This window comes from Chroicocephalus ridibundus, chromosome 1 (assembly GCF_963924245.1).
Source record: "Chroicocephalus ridibundus chromosome 1, bChrRid1.1, whole genome shotgun sequence".
Lineage (NCBI taxonomy): Eukaryota > Metazoa > Chordata > Aves > Charadriiformes > Laridae > Chroicocephalus > Chroicocephalus ridibundus.
In genome coordinates, this window is record NC_086284.1 from 133003236 (window position 1) to 133026924 (window position 23689).

The 23689-nt window shown below is 49.0% G+C and overlaps 1 protein-coding gene and 1 non-coding gene across 12 annotated transcripts; both read right to left on the reverse strand.

Moving 5' to 3' along the window:
- Positions 1 to 23: 23 nt before the first annotated feature.
- On the reverse strand, positions 24 to 22092 carry CHD4 (chromodomain helicase DNA binding protein 4). Of its 11 annotated transcripts, none has more exons than XM_063352955.1 (40): positions 21943 to 22092; positions 20729 to 20895; positions 18574 to 18701; positions 18189 to 18380; positions 17667 to 17785; positions 16984 to 17225; positions 16770 to 16897; positions 16503 to 16638; positions 15890 to 16071; positions 15516 to 15755; positions 14344 to 14547; positions 14033 to 14238; positions 13671 to 13802; positions 13270 to 13366; positions 12688 to 12879; positions 12400 to 12600; positions 11284 to 11421; positions 9080 to 9201; positions 8806 to 8979; positions 8344 to 8485; positions 7736 to 7867; positions 7497 to 7614; positions 7162 to 7286; positions 6632 to 6869; positions 6290 to 6462; positions 5951 to 6131; positions 5764 to 5850; positions 5505 to 5590; positions 5284 to 5417; positions 4642 to 4786; positions 4287 to 4452; positions 3789 to 3898; positions 3422 to 3557; positions 3088 to 3165; positions 2838 to 2975; positions 2634 to 2742; positions 2173 to 2305; positions 1031 to 1226; positions 746 to 921; positions 24 to 618 (listed from the first exon to the last, which is right to left on the reverse strand). In XM_063352955.1, exons 2-40 carry the CDS (start codon positions 20823 to 20825, stop codon positions 601 to 603), a joined length of 5751 nt encoding a protein of 1916 aa, XP_063209025.1. In that variant the 5' UTR covers positions 20826 to 20895; positions 21943 to 22092; the 3' UTR covers positions 24 to 600. The 11 variants fall into 11 exon arrangements, with proteins under 11 accessions (XP_063209025.1, XP_063209015.1, XP_063209005.1 ...); XM_063352945.1 differs by having other exon boundaries at positions 3422 to 3554; positions 5505 to 5593; XM_063352935.1 differs by having other exon boundaries at positions 5505 to 5593.
- On the reverse strand, positions 4120 to 4259 carry LOC134510504 (small Cajal body-specific RNA 11). Its single transcript, XR_010069642.1, has one exon. It is a non-coding gene; the product is annotated as a small Cajal body-specific RNA 11 (non-coding RNA).
- Positions 22093 to 23689: the final 1597 nt, after the last annotated feature.

Here is a 23689-nt window from a genome sequence, read left to right on the forward strand (position 1 = left end):
TCTGCCAAACAGAGGCAACAAACTAAAATACAAGGAAACTTTATTTTTCAGTTTTACCAAGGTTTTGCTCTGTTTTTTTTTGATTTTTGTTTGTTTGTTTTTGTCTTCAAGCTGCTTATTAGTGGACAAGTCCGGTCAGTTTTTTTTTGTATTAAAAAGGATCTTGATGGAGGTAGCTTTGTCTCTGTCCTGGCTTTTGCTTGGTCTCACCTGCACACTCGTCTCAGTAAACAAACTCAAAAATAAAATTAAAAACAAAACAACAAAAAAAGAAACAAAACTGAAATTCCAGGCGGAGGCAGCGAGCAATGCAGCCAGGTTCTCCGTGTAACAGACATGGCGCTGCGGCCTCCAGTCACTATGTACAGAGTCCATCATACATCCCCCTCTCTCCTAAGCACACTCCTCGCTCCGACGGGCTGGCTGCAGGGGAAGGAGATCCTTCTCCTCCCCGAGAGGAGCGCAGCAGCTTCCACGGAGGGAAACAGCACCCGGTCAGGAATGTCAGGCAGAGGGGTAGAGTGTGGAAGGGGTGGGGTAAGGGGTGTGGGGGGGGTCACTTCAGCTTGGCCGAAAGGTCAACGGCACTGGGCCAGGGGCTCACTGCTGCTGGGCCACCTGTGGGGGGCAAGAGAAGATGATCTGAGACTCAACAGTTGGCCCACAGACCCCGGGCTTCCCCCAGGGAGCCCCTACTCTCCCCCTGCCGAGGTATCCCCGCGTACTGACCAGAGAGGGTACGTACTTGTTGAGGAGGGGGGGGCGGAGGGGGCTCGCTGCTGCGGTTGGCCAGCCGGCTGAGGATGTTGCGCTCAGACATCTGGAGGCGCACAGCCACAGGGGGGATACGGGCGATGGTGGCAGGCAAACGGGTCACATCTGCCTTCATGTCACTCAAAAGCTCCTCCAGCTGCTTCAGAACTGGAAGAGAAAGGGACCCCTGTTCAGAGGGGAAAAAGGGGCACCCTACAGGGAAAAGAGAAGAGGGGACAGCCATGCTAAACACCTATTCCCCGCCCTTGTTTAACACCTTTGTGCAGCACAGCGTTGGCTGGTTTGTTCCCGGCCATCGATTCCTTGGATAGGTGCTGGTGGCTCTCAGCCAGGCATTCCACCTCTGCGAAACGCGTGTTCAGAGCCATAGACGGATGAGATGGGTCTTCTGACATGTTCAGGTAGGCAGCTCGCCGCAGCTGCTCCTCGATCACCAGCGCTTGCTCCAGGAGCTGCAAGAAGGAGCAGTAATGAGAAGTTGCAGCAGTTGCCTGAAAATCAGGTTGTTTGCAGCCCCAGGCTCTGCTGATGCAGTTCTCCACTATCAGCTATTGAGCAGCTGAACCTTCCTTCACCAGCCTCTGTTTATATTGAGTAAAGCCTAAAGAGAGCCTTTAGGGCTCCATTAAGCTAGGCCAGGTATACAAGAAAACCAGGCTACATCTAGTTTAATAGAAGACTACCATAAATCCTCTAGGATTCTCATTCCTCCTGAGAGTCTTATTTTAAAGACCAAGTTGTCTGCTATTTCATTCTTTATGGAGCAAAGGGGGTGGAGCTTTCTCTTTGAACCCAAGTCAGAAGTATCCCATGCTACTTATAGGAAGAGTCTAAAAAAGACTGTTGAGCATGTCAGGGACATTTAGAGAAATCAGTTTGGATCCTGTTACTGCAGAACTGATCAGCCAGACTACACTGAATTTTGCCCCAAGACTCAGAACTACATAGTCTTTATTTGGGTTGTCTTAAATCACTCCCAGATCTAAGCTACGGTCACTCCCAAATAGGTTGAGGCACAGGCTGAAGGCAAACCCTTTCACCAATCCATACAGCGTTTCCAAGTTCTGCTTGGGCACATGGAGTGGGTTGCAGCACACCAAGCAGAAGCTGTGACGGAAACAGCCACTTGAGCCTTAAGCCTCCTGCATACCAGTTGTTCAATAAACATTTGGAGAGAGAGCACTGAACCAAGCTCCCCAGTACTATTTCTAGCGTAAAGGAAGATCCTATCATGGAGATACTGCATGATTCTGAGATATATTGTTAATCCCCCCCCGCCCCCCGAATGCAAGGCGGAAGCCTTCACTTTCTTAGCAGAAACTCAGAGCAGCAAACTCTTTTTTCTCTAGAGTTCCATCTGTCTGAAAGGCACTTACCACACTGAAGATAAATCCTTACCTTAAACCTCCTTGCCAAGAACTTATTCTTTATTTCCAGGAAGTTACCCCTGTTCATCTCACCCTTGAAGGGTTCATTGAGGATGGCGTAACGTGGATCATTCTGAATATCCTGCCAACGGGCATAGCCATGACTGAGATGGGATGAGCTCAGGCAAACAAAGGCAGTGAGAACAAGGGAATACACAGCTCAGGCAGAAGATACTGTTCTCAAGAGGGGGTGGGGAAGGGGGGTGCAGAGAGGGGAGGAACAGGAGCCAAGGAAAAGGAATGAGAACTATGTCCTGCTAAGTCTTAACTATGCTGGCAGGAAACTCCTCCTCCCACCATCACTTTCGCTCTTGTGAAAGAAGATAAAGCACTCTCTCCCTTAACGTGCTTCAGTCAGACCCAGAACGGTCACCTTCACCATGATAAGTTCATGTACAAGGGGAGAGAACTGGTCCGTCAGGGTAAGGATACTTGATAATCCCAGCAAGGAGCCAGTAGTCATGACGCCGATGCCAGATCTCATAGGTCTTCTTTGTGACAGTTGCAGCCCGCTCTTCATTCTGCCACAGGGAGTGTAGTTCTGGAAAGGCAAGAGACACCAGAACAGTTGCAAGTTATTTCACAAACGCAAGAGGGGCACGCAAACAAGTTCAAGCATATAAAGACTTCTCATACCAGTGAAGCCACCATCTGCTATGTTGAACATGAAGCGCTGCTTCACCGCCTTCTTGTGCCGTTCATCTACTGACTCTTTCAGCATCTCTCCATTCTGCAGCATCACCACATCTCTCTTATCATCATCCTTTTTCTCATCTGTACACACAGGAAATGAGAAAGAACATGGCAGACACCACAGCAAGTTGGACCCACAGGGAATCCTTGCAGGAGGGAGGTTAAGGAAGAGAATGGAGTCATCATGACTCACCTTTCTCATCCAGAGTGATTATAGGAGGTTCAGGGGGATTCTCAACAGGAGCTCTGTCTTCCACTTTCTCCACATCAGCTGCAGGAGAGAAGAACATGAGACGTAGGGGAACATGGCAAGTCCAAGGTTTTGTTCTTCAGCCTGTGAAACCTAATACTGATCCCCAACTCCCTGTTCGAAGCCCTGGAATAGCCCCACTGATTATCTGTATTTACACCTGTTTCTTTAGGATGAAGTGCTGAAGAAAGGAAGATGCAGCTCTAGGAAAACAGTATTTGAAGGGGAGGGGGGGCTTATTGCTGTTCAAGGTATTAAACAACCTCCCTAGAGATACCTTTGCTTTCTACTTCCATTGGCTCATCTGGTCTTTCCTTCACCTCCGGTTCCTCTACTTTTTTTTCATCTGCTTCTGTGGGGTTCACCGGGGATTTTGCTTCCTGTGGCGGTGTCTCCCCAGGCTGGGCACACTGCTGAGGACAGAAAGCAATAAGAAGCAAGGTAAAGCAGTGCATGGAAAGCAAAGACAGTCATAGCAGTCTGGAAAGCAGAGATGCACAAAACTGTCAGGCCAATTCTAAGGACCTGAGAATTATCTTTAAGTATCATTCCAAGAACTCGCCTCCATCTCAGCAGCTGAATGACACAGAAAAGGGGGCAGAATACATTTGCAATTTCATGAGGCAAACAAGCAACTCACTCACCTCCATAGGGACCTCTGTTTCAGTAGCAGAGGCACTGAGCTCTTTCTCTGGTTCGGATGACTCTCCTTGCTCCTTAGCACCAGCTCCTTCTTCTACTTTTACGCCTTCTTCTGTGTGTTCCCCACCCCAGAGCAGCACAGCAGACAAAAACAGAAGAGAAGCCATCAGTAAGATCTTCCCCTCACTGTTACCAAGCACACATCTCCTTTGCTCCAGAGATTAGGCCCATCACAATGGGACCAACATCACTCAAGATGAACCCCCTTTCCTGCCCACTACAAACGCTGGGCTTTTCTTACTGATGTCAGCTCATCTGAGGAAAGACACCGGTAGTGTCCTCTCTTGCCTTTAAGGGCTTACACATGTCTTTGGCAGCCCTCCTAACGCGAGAGGCAAGTTGATCTGCGTCCACCCCCAGACCCCACCACCACAGCTCCGGTGAGGGGAACAGCTAGGATGAGGTCAGGACGCAGGACTGTACAAGAAGGGAGCTCTCACCAGGTGGAGGGACAGGGGCAGGTGTATTTGGCTGCGTATCCCCTGGTGTCGAGGGAGTTGGAGTTTTGGGAGAAGGTGAACTTGGCTGTGAAAGTTTCTTGTTCTCCTCTATCTCTGCCAGTTCTGGCATACTCCAACGGCCATTTACATGCTCGAATTCCTGCACCTGCATGAGAGGGAGAGAAAGACATATAATTGGAGGAGTCATACAAAGCTTGTCCTCAACCAGAGGAGGAAGACCACTCAACATACAACAAAAATAGGTGTGAAAAGAGAGGTAAATCACTAGCCCAGGACCCCAGTGACTACAAGTTGTATGGAGAGCAAAGGCTACATTGCTCTGCTAGGCACCTACCTTTTTGCGTATAAGTGACATGACACCAATGCGAGTAAGGACGTGCTGTCGAGAAAGACCCTCCCGTGGGACCCCATCTGCAAAGGTCTCTGCACCATCAGCTCCAGGTTCACATAAATGGCGCATGAACAGCGAGACATAGGCCCTGGAGCAGTTAAGAGAAAAGCAATTAGACTATAAACTGGGTTAGCTGGAGACATGCACGATCAGACCCCTTCCAACACATAAGGGAAAAATCACCCTGAGACTCCTAACCCATAGTAACACAAGTTTTCGGGTTCCAGACTCCCTCAAGGGAGGACTTCCTGAAAGAATTAGTGCATACATGAAGGACACACAGCTGACTCACTATTGAGCCAGAAACAACCATAAGGCCAGAAAGGACTCAGTATTCATTACGTGCTTGCCTGGCCACGCTACTCCTCTAAAAGCCTTCGCTTTTGGCAACTGATGAGTCAAGTCCAAGGAAGAGAACTAGAAATAAGCCTCTCCCAGCTTATACTTTATTTCCCCTACAAAGAATCAACTAATACATTAAGAAAATGTAGTCTCTAAGGAAAGGCCAGAAAAGGCCCAATTCCCGTTCTTCCCCAGAGCGAAAAGACGTTGCCAGTCTTCCACTCCTGCCTAATGCAGACTCACTTGAACTCTTTCTCTGACTTGCCACGGAGGTCCCGAACAAGCCACTGAGTGGTGAAGGCATCCTGAGGTGGCATTCCGTAGCGCATGATCGCATTGAGAAAGGCTTTCCGCTGCCGGGCATTGAAACCCAATACCTAGAATGGAGGAAGAGACCGACAAGATATGGCAAGAGCCATACAGAAGCAGCTAGGATGCAAACACCTACCCTGTTAACTACTTACCTCAATGTTCCCTCCCACACGGGCAAGTAAGGGAGGCAGAGGCTTATCCTTATCATTTCTCAGGCCTTTGCGGCTAGGCCGACGAGCTGCTGAAGAGAGAAATGCAGCTAAGGAGAAGAGACAATGCACAGCATATTGTTGTGTGAATATTTCCCTTGCAGAACAGCACCACAAAGTGTAGAAGTCACCCAAATAGAGTCCCAGCTGTTCCCACGCTCAGAAAAAGTGACCCAGGAACTCTGGCTTCACCATAACTTACCTTCAGACCTCTCATCAAAGTCTTCGTCTCCTTCTTCGGAAGCAACAGAATAGTCTGACTGATTATCTGACTGGTCATCCTGCCAGTCTGAAAGAAAAACAGCACGTGAGCCTGAGACGCTACTCCGTTACTTCCCAGCAACATATACTTACACCCATTTCTCCCTCAGATTCCTGTGGATTTGTACCTCTATCCTCCTGCGAGCCATCATTGTAGTTAACTTGCTTGCGAATACGTTTGCCCTTGCCAAGATTCCTGGCCAGATCCTCCTGTTGCTGTTCATAATGGTGACGCAGCAGTTTCTCCCAGTAATCGGGATCCACTGACTCCTCCTGCTTAATGATCTCACGTTCAACCTCCTCTTCCTCCTGCCACAAAGAGGTAACAAGTTTAGAGCCCTACACTCCAAATCCCAACCTGTCTGAGCAGATAAGTGCCTGCTTGCCCTTAAAAGCATCAGAGCTCAATTCAGTCGATCCTACATCGTTCAGCAGAAGATACTAGCTGACATCCACCTCATACTCACCCCCATCTCCTCTTCACGAACCACATACTGGGCCACCTTGAAGGAGCTGAGATACTCATTCATGCCCTGAAGTTCTGTATCTTCTGTTTCATCCTGGTTCCGATCCAACAGGCGCTCAATTGCTTTGTCATCATAGTGGATGACACTGCTGTCCTCACCTTCTTTGTTATCCCCTGAGGGAAGAGCACGGGCACAGTTGCTGTGTGGATCTCAAGGGACTAGGAAAGGGAATGTCACCCTAGACTTTCCTGTAGAGCTATAATGAGCACTGTGCCTACAGTCACTCTCTAATTAAGGAGCCAGACCTCCCCACCTCCTTCAGTTCTACTCCCAGGCACTCACCCCCCTCAGTAGCCTCATCCTTGAAGAGCTCTTCAGTGCCAAATTTGAGAATGTCATCAAGTTCCTGTTTGGACATGGAGCCTGTCTTGGAGCCCAACCCTGGTCTCACTACCAGATGAGTTAGCATCATTTTCTTCTTGGCCACCTGAGTGATACGCTCCTCCACTGAGGCCCTTGTCACAAAGCGGTATATCATCACTTTCTTGTTCTGTCCAATTCTGTGTGCACGACTGAAGGCCTAGAAAAGAGATGTGCTCAGAACAGTCTAGAGCTACACAAGTAGTAGGCTGATACACCCCGCCTACCTCCACAAGTTTCACAGTTGCCTTCATATTGGCTCTTAATATTAGTGAAGGCTGGGCCCTAGAAGAACCCTCCACTATTTCACTTCCCATCTCTACCCATCCTCACTGCTCTAATTTTGCGTATTTCTAGAGGGAAAGTCAAACATTCCTTCACTCCTCCTGATCATTTAGTTTCCCCTCTTTCCTCAGGATTACTCCATAGTGAGAGATCTCATTCCGACTCACCTGGATATCATTGTGGGGGTTCCAGTCTGAATCGTAGATAATCACAGTATCTGCTGTGGCCAAGTTGATACCAAGACCCCCAGCTCGAGTTGAAAGCAGAAAGCAGAACTGCTGAGCACCAGGAGCTTAGATAAAAGGAGAGAACAAAAGTAATCAAGGGAGAGTACATTACTCAAAGACTTGTATCTGACTCACATCACCTGAGGGAGGAACACCACTAATTTAAGATTCCAGGAGAGCCATAGAAGACTTGGGCCACAACAACCCCATGCTGACCACTAAGCAAGTACAAGACAGCAGTTTTCATTTTGCAAAGAAAGTAGGAGACTCCATACCATTGAAGCGGTCAATAGCCTCCTGACGCATGTTCCCTGTGATTCCTCCATCAATCCGCTCATATTTGTACCCTTCGTGTTCCAAAAAGTCTTCTAGAAGGTCCAACATTTTAGTCATCTGCATATCAGAAAAACATCAAAGAGTGAGGGACAAGGGGATACCAGATCAACAGGCTCCTTTTTCAGAAAAAAAAAAACCAAACAAAAACCTCCCAGCCTTAAGGTTTTTCCCCATATACCTGAGAGAATATGAGCACCCTGTGACCTCCTTCCTTAAGGTTCTTTAACATCTTCTGGAGCAGCAGCAGCTTTCCAGAGGCTCGAATAAGAGCACTACCATCGTACATGCCATTTGGCATTTTTGGAGCTTCCTGAGAAGATAAAAGAAAGGGAGTAAGGGGTGGAGTAGAGGACGAAAACAGCTTGAAGGGATGTACTTGGTCTTTAGTCCCTAGCTGTCTTCATCAGATGCTGACTCACGTCCGATCATTTAGCTTGGCACAACCACAACGTGTAGCACTAGTTATATGAAACATCAGTGCTACCCTGTGCCTATTCTCTTGCAATTTGACTCCTAAGATGCCCTCCTCTTTCTTATTGACTTAGCCCCTACTCTCACTGTCTTCACCACCTTGCATGAGTCATAACTCCCTACCTGCCATACAAAGATACTGGAAAAGAAAAGGCCTTCCAGCGTGTTGGGTCTACATAAAGACAGGATGCAAAAAACAGAAAAAAGCAGAAAGAAAGAAAGGGGAACCCCTAGGTGCCCCACTAGATAGCTAACTAGCTCCCTGATAACAGCCATCAGGGAATTTGCTTATACAAAATAAGTGACTGGACATACCATAGCAGCCACAGGAAAGAGGTAGGGGTGGTTACAGCACTTCTTCAGATCCATAACAACATTGAGCAAGGAGACTTGGTTACCACCACCCCGTGCATTTAGTGCCTCAAAGTTTCTTGTCAAAATGTATTTATAGTATTTCCTGAAAAGAAAGAAAACCAAACAACTCAGACACCCATCATGAGAACGATTAATGTACTCTCTTGCTAAACTCTGCAGAGCTCCTGGCATTACCAGCCAGCTACCTAGGCTTTGCCAGTGGCATTCACTATCTCTTTATCCCTTACATCAGGGCACAGGATTAGTCCTCCCTCTGCTACAGTGGCAGCAGTAAATCTTCCTCCTATCCACTGTGTGGAAAGCCCTAAAGCAAGGATGAGGCCATTTCAGCATACTCTTTGGAAGACCAGAACAGAGCAACAGTAGTTCAACAGCAGGTGCTCTCTTCATCCTCACACTTACTTCTGCATGGGGCTCAACTCCACTCTGACAATGAGTTCAGTCTTAGATGGCATGTTCTTGAAAACATCAGCTTTGAGACGCCTCAGCATGTGTGGGCCCAGCATGTCATGCAGCTTCTTGATCTGATCTTCCTTGGCAATATCTGCAAACTCTTCTAGGAAGCCCTCCAAGTTACTGCAGAGAAACAGACACTCAGCAAAAGCCACAAAGAGGGGAAAAAAAAAAAAAAAAAGATTGACAAGGCAGGCAGGCTGACTTGCACTGCAACACATACTGGAATCTCTCTGGCGTCAGGAAGTTCAGCAGGTGGAACAGTTCTTCCAGGTTGTTCTGCAGGGGAGTTCCTGTAAGCAGCAGCTTGTGCTGGAGGGAGTAACCGTTCAGCACGCGGAAGAACTGGGAAGCAGAGAGCAGGGAAGAAATGGTGAGGAAAAACACCCGAACAAACCAAACTAAAACACATAAACATATAAAAGGCTTATTAAGTCACAGGCCTAAAAAAATAATTTCTCCTAGAAAAAGAGTTGACACCAAGCTAGCGTGCAATTTAGATCACATCAGCTGTTTGGACAAGAGCTCCAAGTAGTTCACATTCCACTCAGGGTCACTAGACTGATCTCATTACATCATTGTTCTGCATAGCTAAAACACGACTGCAGCAAATCGTACGAGCCATCAGGTGCTGGTAGGTTTCCTTTGCTCTTTTAAGTTACAAGCTCTTTCAGACCACCAATCATTTCCAGACTGCTATACTATGTACTTTTTCGTGCTAAATTAGTGTTCCACGCCCTTACAACTACTCTGCCTTGAGAATTCTGGAAATAGCGAAGTCACTCTTCCTATTCATGTCAATCTTGGCAATGTTCCAGAGCTCTGAACAAGCAGAGGAGAAAAAGAGTAAGGGTTTGCCAATGCGTCTTTAAGGTAATTTGTGCTGGTTTTCACAACAATGAAGTAATTCCAGACAGAGGTAGCGAGCAGTTAAAGTACTGAACTGAAAAGCATAAGCGTACCATGTTCACCAGCACAAACTGCCAATAAAGCAGTAATTTATTTATGAGCTTGGCCATTTCTTTGCTTATTTTACACTTAGCATGATACAAGGTCAAACTTAATGAAAGCAGCTTGTACTAGATGGCAAACAAAAAAAAAAAAAAAAAACAAAACACACACACAAAGAGAAACCCACAGCCACTTATGCTTTGGTTATCACACCAGGAGGATCCTTATAGCGGCCTCCACAGGGATTTATCTTTCTACGTAGTTATAGTCAAAAAAACCCATCCACATTTAATTCCAAAATGAGAGTTACTGACTATATCTGCAAGACTTTGGTAGATAACCACAATCTGTCAAGAAGCATCTGACCTGTCTTGCAGCCAAACACCTGAAGCTGTCCTTATGGGGCAGGAAACTGCTCTAGGAAAAGGCAGATTTAATGGTCTTGCTGGATAACCAATTGTAATTATTGGTCATAGTGTAACCTTGAGCCTTTACATCCTCTTTCAATTAATGAATATTAATAGCAAGCATTCATTACTACTTCCAATAATTTCAATGCTAAGCATAGAATGGCATCCAGTCTTAATGCCTACAATAAAAAAAGATCTGGAAGTGACTGCAAGCACAGCTGTGATGTCTCGGAAAGATGCCTCATGCCAAGATCCAAAAAGCTAAAGCCATTTAAAAAAAAAAAAGAGAAGAGAAATGAAGAGGCAATTCTGTCTTACACAGTCTCCAAGAACCTATAAGACCAGATTTGCAATAACAATTGTTTTTAGCATACTGAGGAGTAGAACCCAGCTGAAGACAGACAAATCAATACCAGAGAATTAAGGCACAAGGGCTTAGGGAGGGGCTGGATTAAAGAAAGTACAGTCAAGTCTACTGAATTCAAACAAGCTTAGTTAAGGTGCAGCCTCATATAAAAGCAGCTATATGGCTTTCAGCATCTACACAGGCATTTTTGAGCATCTCTGCCCACCTCTCCCATTTCTGTAACATCCAACTAGTTCTGCTACAAAACTAGACAAATGCAGAGAGCAAGCCTACTCTGGAAGCCGAATAATTGTGCTCACGCAGCTTGTTTTATGCTCAGTATGATAAACCTTTCCAGAATAGAAGTGGTGCGGATATATGATCTGCTTTCAGAGAGGACAGTTCGCATTTGATAGCAACAATGACACACAGGTTTTTCTGTTTACCAGTGTATACCAATTGCCTGTTCGCCCAGAAAGAAAGCTGTTTTAACCAGCGATATGCACAAAAGTGAAGTTGTTGCCAAAGATAATTGAACTCCAAATGAAAGCTGTTGTGTTTTTTTTAAAATAACACATCAAATTAAACAACACATCAAATTTACTATCAAACGATAGAGTTCTTATGTTCTTAGGAGCAGCTATCTAATCTTCTGAACACTCTGCCCATATCCCCCTGCAATATACGCCATGCCTATAAACCACCTCTGCTTCTCTGTACCTTCGACTGATTGTTCTTCAGTCTGTGAGCTTCATCCACAATCAGACAGGCCCAGTCAATAGAGCCTAGTATGGCCATATCAATTGTGATCAGTTCATATGAGGTGAGAAGCACATGGAACTTCACAGCAGCCTCCTTCTGCAAAGGAAAAGGACGAACATGGTAACGGGATAGGGGAATGCCCCAGGACAAAGTAGTTGCAGTGTTTCTCCATCAAGTTATTCTGATGAGCCTGGTCAAACAGCACATCAAAAACTTTTCACACCCACAGTTTCCTGTCACAAGATTCAAAATGCTACCCAAACCATTCTAGCCTTTCAATCCCCCATTACTGTCTCAACACGTGTAAGTCTCCCCCACCGCCTCAGTACCTGCTGCTTCTGGACAGCTGCCGAATACTGCAACAGGGAAGTTTAACAAATACACAGCAAAAAGAGGTATGTTAGGGAAATGAGATTTGGAGAGGAGTGGCTCATCAAAAAGCTAAGACTTAAGAAGAGAAGTAGTTTATCATGGAACTTTAAATTACTGTTAGTGCTTAATACAGTTCAATTGCAAGGGAAGCAAAGGATTCCTATCTATCTCTGCCACTGTAAAAGCTTTAGCTCCCATGTTGCTTTTACTAGGAAGATTAAGGTTCTACAAAAACTAGCCGCCTAGACCAGACTCTTCCTGTCTGGGCACAGAATGCAATTTCTCAGATGTCTAGGCATGGCCTCACTGTCAGCCAGTTCCTCAAATTAAAAAGTTCATACTTTTCTTTGTATGTCAGCCTTTTTCATACAATGGCAATTCTGACATTGACTTAGATTCGTAGACATGATGCACAACTTCACAGATTAAGTAGAAGAGACAAAGGGACTTGCCTATGGTCAGTATTACCTTTGTCAACTCTTTTTCCAGTACTGAATTAGTTCAGACTAGTGGGAGTGTTTAAACAGTCTAGAGCAGGAGTCTAAACGCCCACTAGTCATCAATTTGCAGTTATTTCCCCTTAGAAACCACAAGTATAATCAGTTCCCAGGGACATCACAGTATCTGAATCTCAGCTGCTGAAAGCCAGTCTAGTGTATCTCCTCTTTCCGTTCAGGCTTGCATTACAGCAGAGTTCCGTACCTTCATTCTGGATGCTTTTTTGCCTCCACGTATGGCATTATCCTCAAAAGTGAACTCATTCTCACGGATGATGGCCCGGCTGTCTTTGTCCCCAACATAGGTCACTACATACATATCTGGGGCCCACATCTCAAATTCTCGTTCCCAGTTGATGATTGTGGACAGTGGGGCACTCACCAAGAAGGGACCCTTTGAGTGGCCCTATGAATAGAGTCGGTAAGAGCATTAGATGAATGCAACCACTAACACAGGCAGAATCTCCCTGGGTAGTGATCTCCCAGCTCTCACCTCTTTGTATAAGGAATATAGGAACACAGCTGTCTGCACAGTCTTTCCCAGCCCCATTTCATCAGCCAAGATTGTATCTGTGCCTTGGGCCCAAGAGAATCGCAGCCAGTTCAGTCCTTCCAGTTGGTAGGGATGCAAGGTACCCCCTGTTACATCAAGGTACTCTGGTTGCCGGTCATACTTCACTGTTGGCTACAGTGGAAAGAAGGAAGAGTTGAGATCCTTTACCTTATCTAGACAGTTACCAAGACTCCTTTCCCGGTCACTCATATATTCCTTAGTGCAGATAAGACTTCACAGATGATGACTAGACTAGCACCAGACAAAATTCCCACATCACCAAAGGTATCAACCAAAAAGCCTTTTTTTTTTTTTTGCAAAAGCCTTTCATCAAAAGCCAGCCAGTGTCTCACCCAATGAAGGTGCACCTTTGTCTGAATGCTCTATAACCCATTCATTCTTTGGGCCAGGAAGGAACTCTAAACCATGTGCTCTTCATTCCTCTGTTTCCTATTTACCTGCCTCCCTCCCCAAAATAAGCAGCTACATCAGATGGCCCCTAAGCAATAAACAGTAACTTACATCCACCGTGGGAGTCTCAGGGGGCCTTTCCAGTTTCCGCATCTTCACTTTCTTTAACTTCTTACCAGGCCTGCCCTCTTCACCTCTCATCAGCTCCCTGTGCAGAGACAGTCCCAAGAACATGCAAGTTTAACAGCTTTTGTAACAGATAGAGGGAAAACTATTGCAAAGAATAGAAGGGTGATCACCCAGCTCAAATAGGCTCAAGAGAACAGGGCTGGAACCATCATGAACTGGTGGAGAGGCACAAGGTCCCTGCCCAAAGGAATAAGGAGTCAGTAACAAGAAGATGCTCCTTGGCAATCTCCATATATTAATGGAACCAGCGCTAGGGATTGACACACTCCAGTATTTTCTCAAAGGAAAGGAAAAAGAATACAACCTCTAGATACTTCTCTTACCTGTGATTCCAGTAGGCTTGCTTGTAGAGGTCATAATCTTGGATATCCACATCTTCGCTTTCCCAGGATGCCTGGTCATAGGGTAGGTCTCTCCATTTAATCAAATAGTGGACATTACCCTTCTTATCCACACTGTGGAAGAAACCAGTAAGTCTTAAGCACAATGAAATGACAGTATTCACCCAATCCACTCAAGTGGAAGAGAAGGAAAGGATCCCTTAATGAAACAACAGAAAAGTGTTTGACACCAACAACAGAACTCCCACCATTTCCCCCACTCACACTGCAGTTTAGCCATCCACTCTCCCTTAGCCCTGCTTAAGACCTTTAAGGTTGAAAATCCTCTTTGCTACTTCCCCTACCTATGATTAAGGATCCTGTGGATCATCATCCACTCAGGCTTGATCCCATATCGATAGAAGCGCTCCTCCATCTCAGCATATTTGGGGTCCTTATTTTTCCTTTTTCGGCTTTTCTCCTCTTCCCCTCCAAAGTCCCCTGAGGGTGGCTCATCCATATCATTTTTGCGTTGATAGTTACGAAACATGACCTGGCAGTGCAGCTCCAGCTGGATTGGGACAGAAGCAGTTAGTAGGCATTTTCCCTGCTAGTGATCAAAACTACCTCCCCCCCAACTATCCATGACATGACATGGTTAGAATCCCCCACTCACCTGCAACTCTGACACCCAAGAGCAGTGCCAGTAGGACATGCCCTGCCATTTGACAAAGAACTGCCTTTCAGGCCGACCCTCCAGAGGCTTAGGGGGAGGAGCATTAGGGTCTGCATCAGGTGGACGTGGTGGTGGGGGGCCAACTGGGGGCTGACCCCATTTCCAGATCAAGATCTTCTGCACCTTTCCTTTCAAAGCTGGGCACTGAAAAGTTAAACAGAGCTTGTTACATCAGAGGGTATGTACTCTAACACACAAGCACTGAGGAGTAGAAACGTACAGAGTGACAGTCCTCTTCCTTAGTTATAGCTTTACTACAGAGACGGAATTTGCTTTTTGAACTTCGAAGTTTTCATCATCTGATCTCCAGCATTTCTTTTGAGGTTTCTCCAGCCTGTCTTTTTTTTTTTTTCTAGGACTGGCAAACCACAAACTGAATTCAGTATCTCAATTTAGTTGTCTCCCCGGGGCCACACCAATTCAGAAATTCTACTTGAAATACAGGAATTGCTAGGCTTGATAAGCCCAGTAGTCTATCCAACCGCAACTCCAACAAAAGTGTGTACAGAAAAATATTTTGCTGTACAACTGTCAGCCCAGCATAGGGATACATCCTGAAGCAGCTTTTTTGTTCATCATCTTAGAAGTCCTTACCGCCTAATGAAAGCGCCTAACACCATTTATAATACTTCAAGAACTTCCTGCACAAGCGTGACATTTCTCCCAACCATCTACTAAGAAAGGGCTTAGCATTACCAAGCTTGCAGGGCAAAAAATCTGTTTGGCTCAGCACCAGCTTAAAATATTGGTTTTTTTTTTTTGAAGTACTGGGCTTGCTTGTACTCATTCTCCTGCTTCTACATACATACAGAATCCAAGAGAATTGAGCCTTGGTATCCTGGACCCAAAACTGCCCAACTACTCGGCACATGGGCAAACTTCACAAGTCTCAATGGCTATAACCCTGTCCTTCCTGCTGTCTGGAGAAAGCAGCCCATCAACAGGGCGCAATCCAGCCACAGAAAGCCAGTCCTTGATGTTTTATTACAAAAGCGTGAGAGGACATAAGAGTCTTTGGAGGACTAAGCATTTCTGGGAAAATATGATGATCCAAACAAATTAGATTGATCCTCTATTGTAGCAATAGGAGAATGGTACTAGTAGAAACTCACAGTGCAGCGAGGACACAGCCACTCTCCGTTGGGAATCTCTGGCAATGGGGGATTCAGACAGTGGATGTGATACGATGAAGGACAGGCATCACAGCACAGCAGCTCTCCTCCATCCTTGCAGACTCTGCAGAACTCCATGTGGTGGTCATCCTCTTCCTCAGCATCCCCCACAACATCCTCCAGGATTTCCTCACCTTCAGAGTTATCCTCCTTTGCTTCCCACTGAATGCCCTCCTTTTCCTATAGGAGAGGGAAATCAGAAAACCAAAGTCACACATTTATGATTATTTTATTACCGCAGAAGAGCAGCCCCAAGTCACTTGACATCCCCCCTCCATGGGCTCTTGCACAGTTTGGGGGAATCCAGTACTCACACAGTGTGGGCAGCTCCATTTGCCCTCTGGAGCTTTCTCCATGTCTGGGTCCAGGCAAACCATGTGGTAGGCACGAGGGCAGGTATCACACAGTATAATTTCTCCTCCCTGCTGGCACACCTCACAGTAGTCCTGGTGATCAGTCTCATAGCCATCCACAGCCACTGTGGAGTCCTCCTCACCTGCAGAGGATGGTGAGGAGTTACAGCAGTACAAGCCACAGGTACAGGCTTCCTACAGCAAGGGAGGGTACTCTCCCAACAGCCTACATAGTAATATAAAGATCCAGAACTCTTGCTGTATCTATGTGAGTAAACATGGCAGGGAGCAAGAGTTGGAACAGGAGTAAAACAAGACCCCTTTGCGCCTCCTTCCACCCATGAAATTAAACGTGTAGTTGAGGCCAGGAAAACTCAATTATTCCCTTATCAAGGTGAGAAAGAACTCCTGAAAAATCTTTTCCTTATTAAAAATAATAACAGGTTCTTCCTTCACAAAAAATTCTCCTCCCTTGAGTATGCTGTTAAATATCCAAATTCTGCACAAACGTTTCTCTAGTCTTTCTACACACTTAGCTGTGCTTCTGTCTCCAACTGACAGCAAGCATCAATACCTTTCTTTTTCTTTTTCCCAGCTTTGAGTTTTTTGCGACTGCGGCTACTACGGCTTGTAGATCCGTCTGAAACAGAGTAGCTGTTGATGCTAGCATCATCGAAGTCTGACTCGACATCCAGATCATCATCTTCACTCTGAGGTAGGTAAGAAAAAAAGCTATGCTAGTCAGGCACGCATGCGGGGGGCAGCAATCAGACATGCATCCCAGCATTTCTAGCACATCATCACCTCCTCCTCAGAAGGTCAAGGAATGCGCATCACTTACTGATGATCTTTTACGCTTGGAACCAAATCCTCCCAGTTTGATTTTCAAAGGCGCCACCTTCTTTGTTTTAGGTTTCTTGATATCAGGAATACGAGGACTGGCCTTTGGCTTCCGCCGGGCATTGGGTCCTGGGAACAGAGGAGCCTACAGGTCAGAAGGACTATCGCTTTGACACCACTAACCCTCTACCATCCTGCCAGATTCTTCTTCTCACCTTTGCCCTCCTTTGTCTTGGCTTTCCTGAGTGGCACATCTACAGGGGGCTGTGGCAGGACAGCATCCACATTTGTCACCATACTCTCCACTACTGCAACAGCTGCAGCTGCAGCAGCTGCCACAGATGCACCTGAACTTCCCTTGAAGGGGTTGTTTGTGCTAAACTCCCTCCATTTGGCTCCCAGCACCATCATCATCTTCGACACTGCTATTTTAGGGTTCTTGGCTGCAATAAGTGGCCTGCGTACAGTTAAGGAAGAAAGAGTTACCAAACCACCCTGAAATCTAGATCATTATTCCTCCCCGCCTGCCACCCCCATCAGCACCTCTATCTCAAGCCACATTCCTTTCTAATCTTTGATCTCAACAGCCAATGAATCTTTCCACTCCCATCCTTCACTCTGTGTGGAGGATGCAAATGCTCAGAGGCTTGGAAAGTGAAATGGAATTTAGTATACTAGGGAAGAAAGAGGACTGGGAGTGAGGATTTTCATCATCTCGATCACTGAAAACAAAAGAAGATGCGGATCAATTATTTTACTGTTGCTTCATTTTTTGCTCTAGTAGGACACTAGTGCCTCTAATGTGCCTTGAGGTTCCAAAACCAAAGAACCTAGTCCTTGTCCCATCTCTTTTTTTTTTGTTCTCCAGAGTCCTTTCAAGTGCAAGCTTGCAGTTCACCTGACAAACTGGCTGAATGCTTTGTAGTTGGTGAGAGTGCGGTAATCCTCCTCTGTGAAGATATGATCAATATCCTCCATGCCCCAATCTTCCAGGAGCTGAGCAGATGACTTCGGCTCCTATGCAAAGAAAATTGCAGCAACTCTAAGAAAAAGCTCTGTTTCTGCCCTGGGAAAGAGTAGAACTTCCACACACCTACAGATGACCCAATAGGTCAGTACTGGGGAATATTTTCTCCCCTTGTCCACTTATCACTGCCATAGGACACAGCCTCAATAGAACATCAGTGGAGATGGGAAAAGTCTTTGGATTCAATACACATTCTAGGCGTGTTTAAGGCCGAAGAGGGGAAGGAGTGCAAGGTGGAAAAATGGTCAAGTGAAACAGTTCTAGTGAAGGAAGAGGAGACCGAACAGGCCCAAGTCCATGTGCCATCACAAATGGAGAGCACAATGATCCCCAAAATCTGATACATGGGAACGAGGAGCAAGCAAGCAGTCAGTCAGCAGGGTAGCCTCTCACCTTTGAGTCATCATCTTCTTCCTCTTCTTCCTCCTCCTCCTTGCGCTTGGCTTTGTTTTTCTTTTCCTTCTTGGGCCCTAATTTCTTCTTTTTCTTCTTCCCAGGAGTGTAGTCGCTGCCCTCACTGTCAGAGCGCAGAACCTCCTCCTCTTCTTCCACAAACTCATTCCCCTCACCAGAACTGTCCCCAAGCTGGGGAGGGAGGGAGAGAGAAGATCAGGCAGCTGTGAGAAAATACCCTTGGATAAGCACTGAACACCACACTCTCCCCAAGCTCTAGAGGGTTCATACAAAGGATTGCTGCCATAGGCCAACAACAACAGTAGGCACCCTCACCCCATGTACCCATGTTCTAGAGTGTGACTTTAGGCATCCTTTTCCTTACCTCCTTCTTCTGACGCTTGCTGAGCTTGGGCACTTTGGGTTCCTTTAGTTTCTTGGGCTTCTTCTTCTTCTTGATTTTGGGTGTGTCAGCCTCTGACAGAAGCTCTTCCTCTGGCTCTTCTTCAGGCTCTGGAGGGGGAACAGGTGACATGTCTCATTCAAACCCCATCTGCACACTACAGCGGTAGCCCACTTCTCACAGAGATCACTCAACTTGTCTATTTCTTGCTACATACTTACAAACATAGAAGTGTTTATAACTGCTTACTCTGTTACTGTTCACAACAGATACTAGGTAATCATATCATAAGTCACCACTGCTTATGGTTTTCACCCTTCCCCCAACACCACCTATTTCCACAGTATTCCTCCTCCAAGCAGAGTTGCACTCAGATCTTGGGGACCAGAGATCTGCCATAACCAAATGAGAAGTGGAAAGCACACAGAATAAATGGCCACATCTCAAGGAGACAAAACAGTGAATATATTGGAGAACATGACTAGGATACTGACTAGGGTCCATGGCTCTCCAGGACAGAAACCCACAACTATCCAGTCTCTTCAGCAGTACGGAGCATCATACAGCCACATACAAAATACAGGCCAGTAAGCCACCACTTGTCCTCCTCCATAGGAAAGTTGTTACTCAGCAACTCCATTTGACACAACCTCCCGCCAACCCCTTCCCCTCTGAGCCAACAGCTAGCAAGCTCTATGCCCAGGCAGAGGAATGAATGCCAGCTCCCCACCATCACAGGCTCCCATCTGTGTCCCTGCTTCCCTGCCTGCCCCCCGCCCAAGCAGTAGGGGTGGCCAGGCAGCCCTTCCCTTTGTGGCAAGCTGCGGGAGCAGCCTGGCCACCCGCCCTCCCCCGCTGCCCCGCCCACCGCACACAGCCGGAGTCACTCCTTCTCCCTCCAAGGGAAAATGGCCTCCTGACCACAGGAGCTGGGCAGGATGGAGGAAGCCACAGGTCAGAGGAGCTACGGCAGCCAGGGGTGAAACAGCAGAGGTTGATCTCTCAGAACCTGGGGTCCCGTGGTTGGCCACTGCCATATTCCCAATCGATGGATGTATCTTTGCTCCCACAATCCTGCAATACCAGGTCCTCCAGGGAAACCCACCTCTTCTTATCCCCCAAGTTCTCATTTAGAGCCTCTAGTGTCCCATCCTTTCCAACATATTACCTAAATCTCTACAGTTTGCAGGGATTTTAACAGCTTTTCCTTCACCAAGATTTTCCTTACGAGGCTTACTGACAGTTCCCTTCTGCCTAAGATTTCAGAGGTGCCAGAAAACCCCAGAGTCAAGGCTTAAGAAAAAACACCAAAAAAAAAAACCAACCAGAAAGCCCACAGGACCATTTTCCCTTTCTAGTTGCAACATTCCTCCTATATGACACTACAAGACTACAGCATGAGTTAGTAAGAAAACTCAGACTTGTCTTACAGTCCAGCACATCAGGATATGCATTATTCCTTTTCACAAGGAAGCAGAGAATCCAGATGTAGGTCCACAGAGCAAGTCATCAACAACAGCAGCCGCAACAAAAAACCCAAAATAGAAGAGCACCCAGCACTCTAACTCAAGTCGCATCGATGATGAGGATGCAAACACAAGGGAAAAGGTAAGGTACAAAGACTACAAGGAAAGCAAAGGTGAGCAAGCAGCACAGAGCGAGAACCAAAAGAAACCTCTAATTGGGTGTGGTGATTAAGGAAAGTGGGTCACACAACAGCCCAGGGCAGTTTGCTGCGGACGTCAACTGGTCTGAGTTCCCAGATGAAAGAAAGCCAGGTACCCTGCCTTTTCACACACTACCCCCCTTCCTCCTCCCCATTCACAAAATACGAAACTCGCAGGCATTTTGGTACCCTGTCAGAATCGGATGCTCTGCCTCCATGCCTTACACCTCCTCAAAGTACAGTTCCCAACAACCTGCAATGGCTTGGAAGAAAGTCAGCTTCACCTGACACAAAGCCATGAGCCTCACGCTTTGAAGTAATCCTAGGACTCAGGTATCAAAATCAAAAACATACGCATGACTCGTAGTAAAAAAAAAAAAGTAGTTCCCGAGCACAGCATGTATTTCACATATTCAGCTTGAGACCAGCATTACGCCCATTTCACACACATGCCCTGCGGGCTTTCCGTACCTGGATGCTGGGGGATAGCATTGTTCAACAGGATCTCCATCTCATCATCATCGCTACCCCCTGAGCACGGTGACGGAGATCCAATGCCCGATGCCATGTCCTCCAAACTGGGGGAGGCCTGGGCTTACACAAGGTGTCGGTCTTCTTGCCAGCCAAGCCAGTACTTACTTCATTGGAAAGAAAAAAGAGAAAGTTATAGCAGACCTGCACTCCGTCTTCCCAAGCAATAGTGCTACCAAGAGGATCTGAGAGAAAGCTTAGACAGCAACTTTACTGGATTTGGAGCCTACGGATAATAGAAAAACTGGCAGCAAGTATCAGCTTAAGAGTTGTGATGAAGCAGGCTCTGAAGACACTAGATATTAAACTGAGTCAGCAACTCATCCCTGGCGAGGAAGCCAAAACAGCTGTCCTATAGGAAAATTCTCCCGTCCTCTGCAGCCAGGTGCCCTCGGCTATTTCTACCTCGGGCTGGGAGAAGGAGGCAAGGCAGCAGGGCTTCCAGAAGAGACCGTGGACCAGCCGGGACGCTGTCAGCGAGCCGCGGTACGGTGCCCGGTACGGCGGACAGCGGCGGCACCGGCAGTCCCCGAACTCGCCCGCCCAAACTTGGCGGGCCGGCCCCCGGGCTGACACCGCCGCTGCCGGAGAAGCAGGCCAGCGTCGCCCTCCTCCGGCTCCGCCGCCGGCCCCACACAAAAGGCAGAGCAGGCTCGGCGGCGCCGACAGCCCCGCTCCGCTGCCCGCCGCACCCGCGCCCCCGCCCGGAGCGGGGCTGCGCGCCGAAGGGCGGGGGCGGCGGGAGGGGGGCGGGGGGTGTGAGGAGAAGAGGGGGAGGGGGGTTGGGGGGGGAGCGTCTCGGCGGGGCACGCTCTCCCGGGCGGGGGCGCGGGGCGGAGCCGGGGCAGTCCGGCTCGCATGCGGCGAGGGGCCGCCTCTCCCCAGGGACGGCCGCCGGGGCGGGGGCCGGGCGGTAGGCGCAGGCCGGGGCTGCGGGGACCGGCAGGGCGGCCGCTCTCCGGGGCGGGTGAGGGGGAAGGCGGGGGAAACGTCCTGGTGCCGCCCGGGGCAGAGGGACGGCGCAGCCCCAGAGGGAAGGGGAGCGGCTGCCGGGGGCCGATGGGGCGCCCGGCGGAGAGGGGCGCCCGGCCGTAGGGACGCCCCAAGAGGCGACGGAAGGCCCTGCCCGCCCTCGTCCCCTCCCGGCTCCTCACCCGGCTCCAGACCCCGGTTCCTCTCTCACCGCCGCCACCGACTGCTGCTGCTGCTGAAGGGAAAATGGCTCCGGCCCCGGCACCGCCTCTTAAAGGGGAAAAAACCCGGCCAGGCCCCGCCCCGCTCCCGCTTCCATCCCATAATATGCCCCGGGACCCTGGCAACAGGCTCCGCCTCCGTCTCCTCGGCAACCACCCCCCCACTCCGAGACATCCCATAATACTCGCCCTCCCCTCAGAACTTCCCACTCACTGCCCGGCCCGGCATCCCATAATAATAACCCCTCCCGCCGGGAACATCCCATAATATGCTTTCCCCCCCCCCTCAGAGAAACATCCCATAATACTCCCCAGGCTCGCACCCCTTCGCTCCGGCATCCCATAATACTCCCCCCCCGCCCGGGACCCCGCGCCGGGGCAAGGGCGCCCCCCGGCCTGCCATCCCATAATAAGCACGTCCCTCCTGCGGGGGGGGGGGGGGGGGCACAGTGTAGTAACCCCCCCCCACAACATCCCATAATAGTCACACCCCGGGCGCACATCCCATAATAGTCACTCCCCCCCCCCCCCCCGCCCAGGCAGGCATCCCATAATAGTCGCCAGGAGCCACCGTCCAGCCAGGCATCCCATAATACTCGCGGCCGCCCGCCCCGCAGCCCGCGGGGCTCCGACGAGCTGCCACCGCCCCCCGGCCCGGCCCGGCCCGGCCCGGCCCCGCCCGCCCCACCTGCCCGCCGCCCCGGGGCCCGGCCCGGACCCCGGCCCTCTGCGCTACCGCCGTCAAGGTCCCGGGGCACGGGGCCAGCCACGCAGCCCGCAGCGCTCTGGCATCGCCTGGCCCCTGCGCGCCGCCCGCTGACACAGGCCCCAGGCAGCCCGCGGAGGGCACCTCCCTCCCCCGGGCAGGAGGCGCCGGGACCCCGCCGCCAGGCCCCGATCTTGGGGCTGAGCACCCCGCTCGCTCCCCTTCCCTGGTCCCGCGCCCTGAGAGGGATGTGTGGCCTCGGTGGCACGTTTTCGCCTTGATGCAGGCAGCGGGCTGGGGCCCGCCATACCCCATCCCGCACGCTCCCGGGCCCTTCCGAGGCCGTCCATCCATCCCCAGCCCATGACACCCCACAGTGTGGTCACCGCCACCACCAGCCTGTGCATGGGGAGGCCACAGTGACTCACACTGCCTCGCCGCCTGCCACGCAAGGGCCTCTCCCGACTGCTGGTACCCACAGAGCGATGGGCACCCCAGGGGTGTAACAGCATCTCCGTGTGTTCTGTCCCTCCCTCTCGCCCCGCTCCTTGCTGCGGCCCTCCGCCAGGAAACTTGTCATCGCTCTGCACGGACGTCAACAGTCCACAAGTATAAATACACCCCAGTTATGCACGTGCAACCGCATCATGAATTTCCCATTGAACAAAATCACACCCCATAACACCCCGCCTATCCCCCGTTCAGCATCTTTGTAACACCCATGAATGTCAACGAAGAGGCACAGTCCTTGCCCATGTCTCCCGCTAAACACGCAGACTGTGCTCGTTCCTCCTCAAACGCAGGCCGACGCTGTCCCGCGCCTGGCAGAGCACGTGTACCTTTCGTCCTGCCGCCGTCAAACACCCCGAACACGAGTGGAGGATTCACCGTTACGGACTGCAACAGGTCGTTGCAGATCCCGTAACACGATCTTTGCTTTGTTCCGCCAAACCACGCCAAAAATACGTCAGGGCAGGCGAATATTCCATGACACCATCCCAT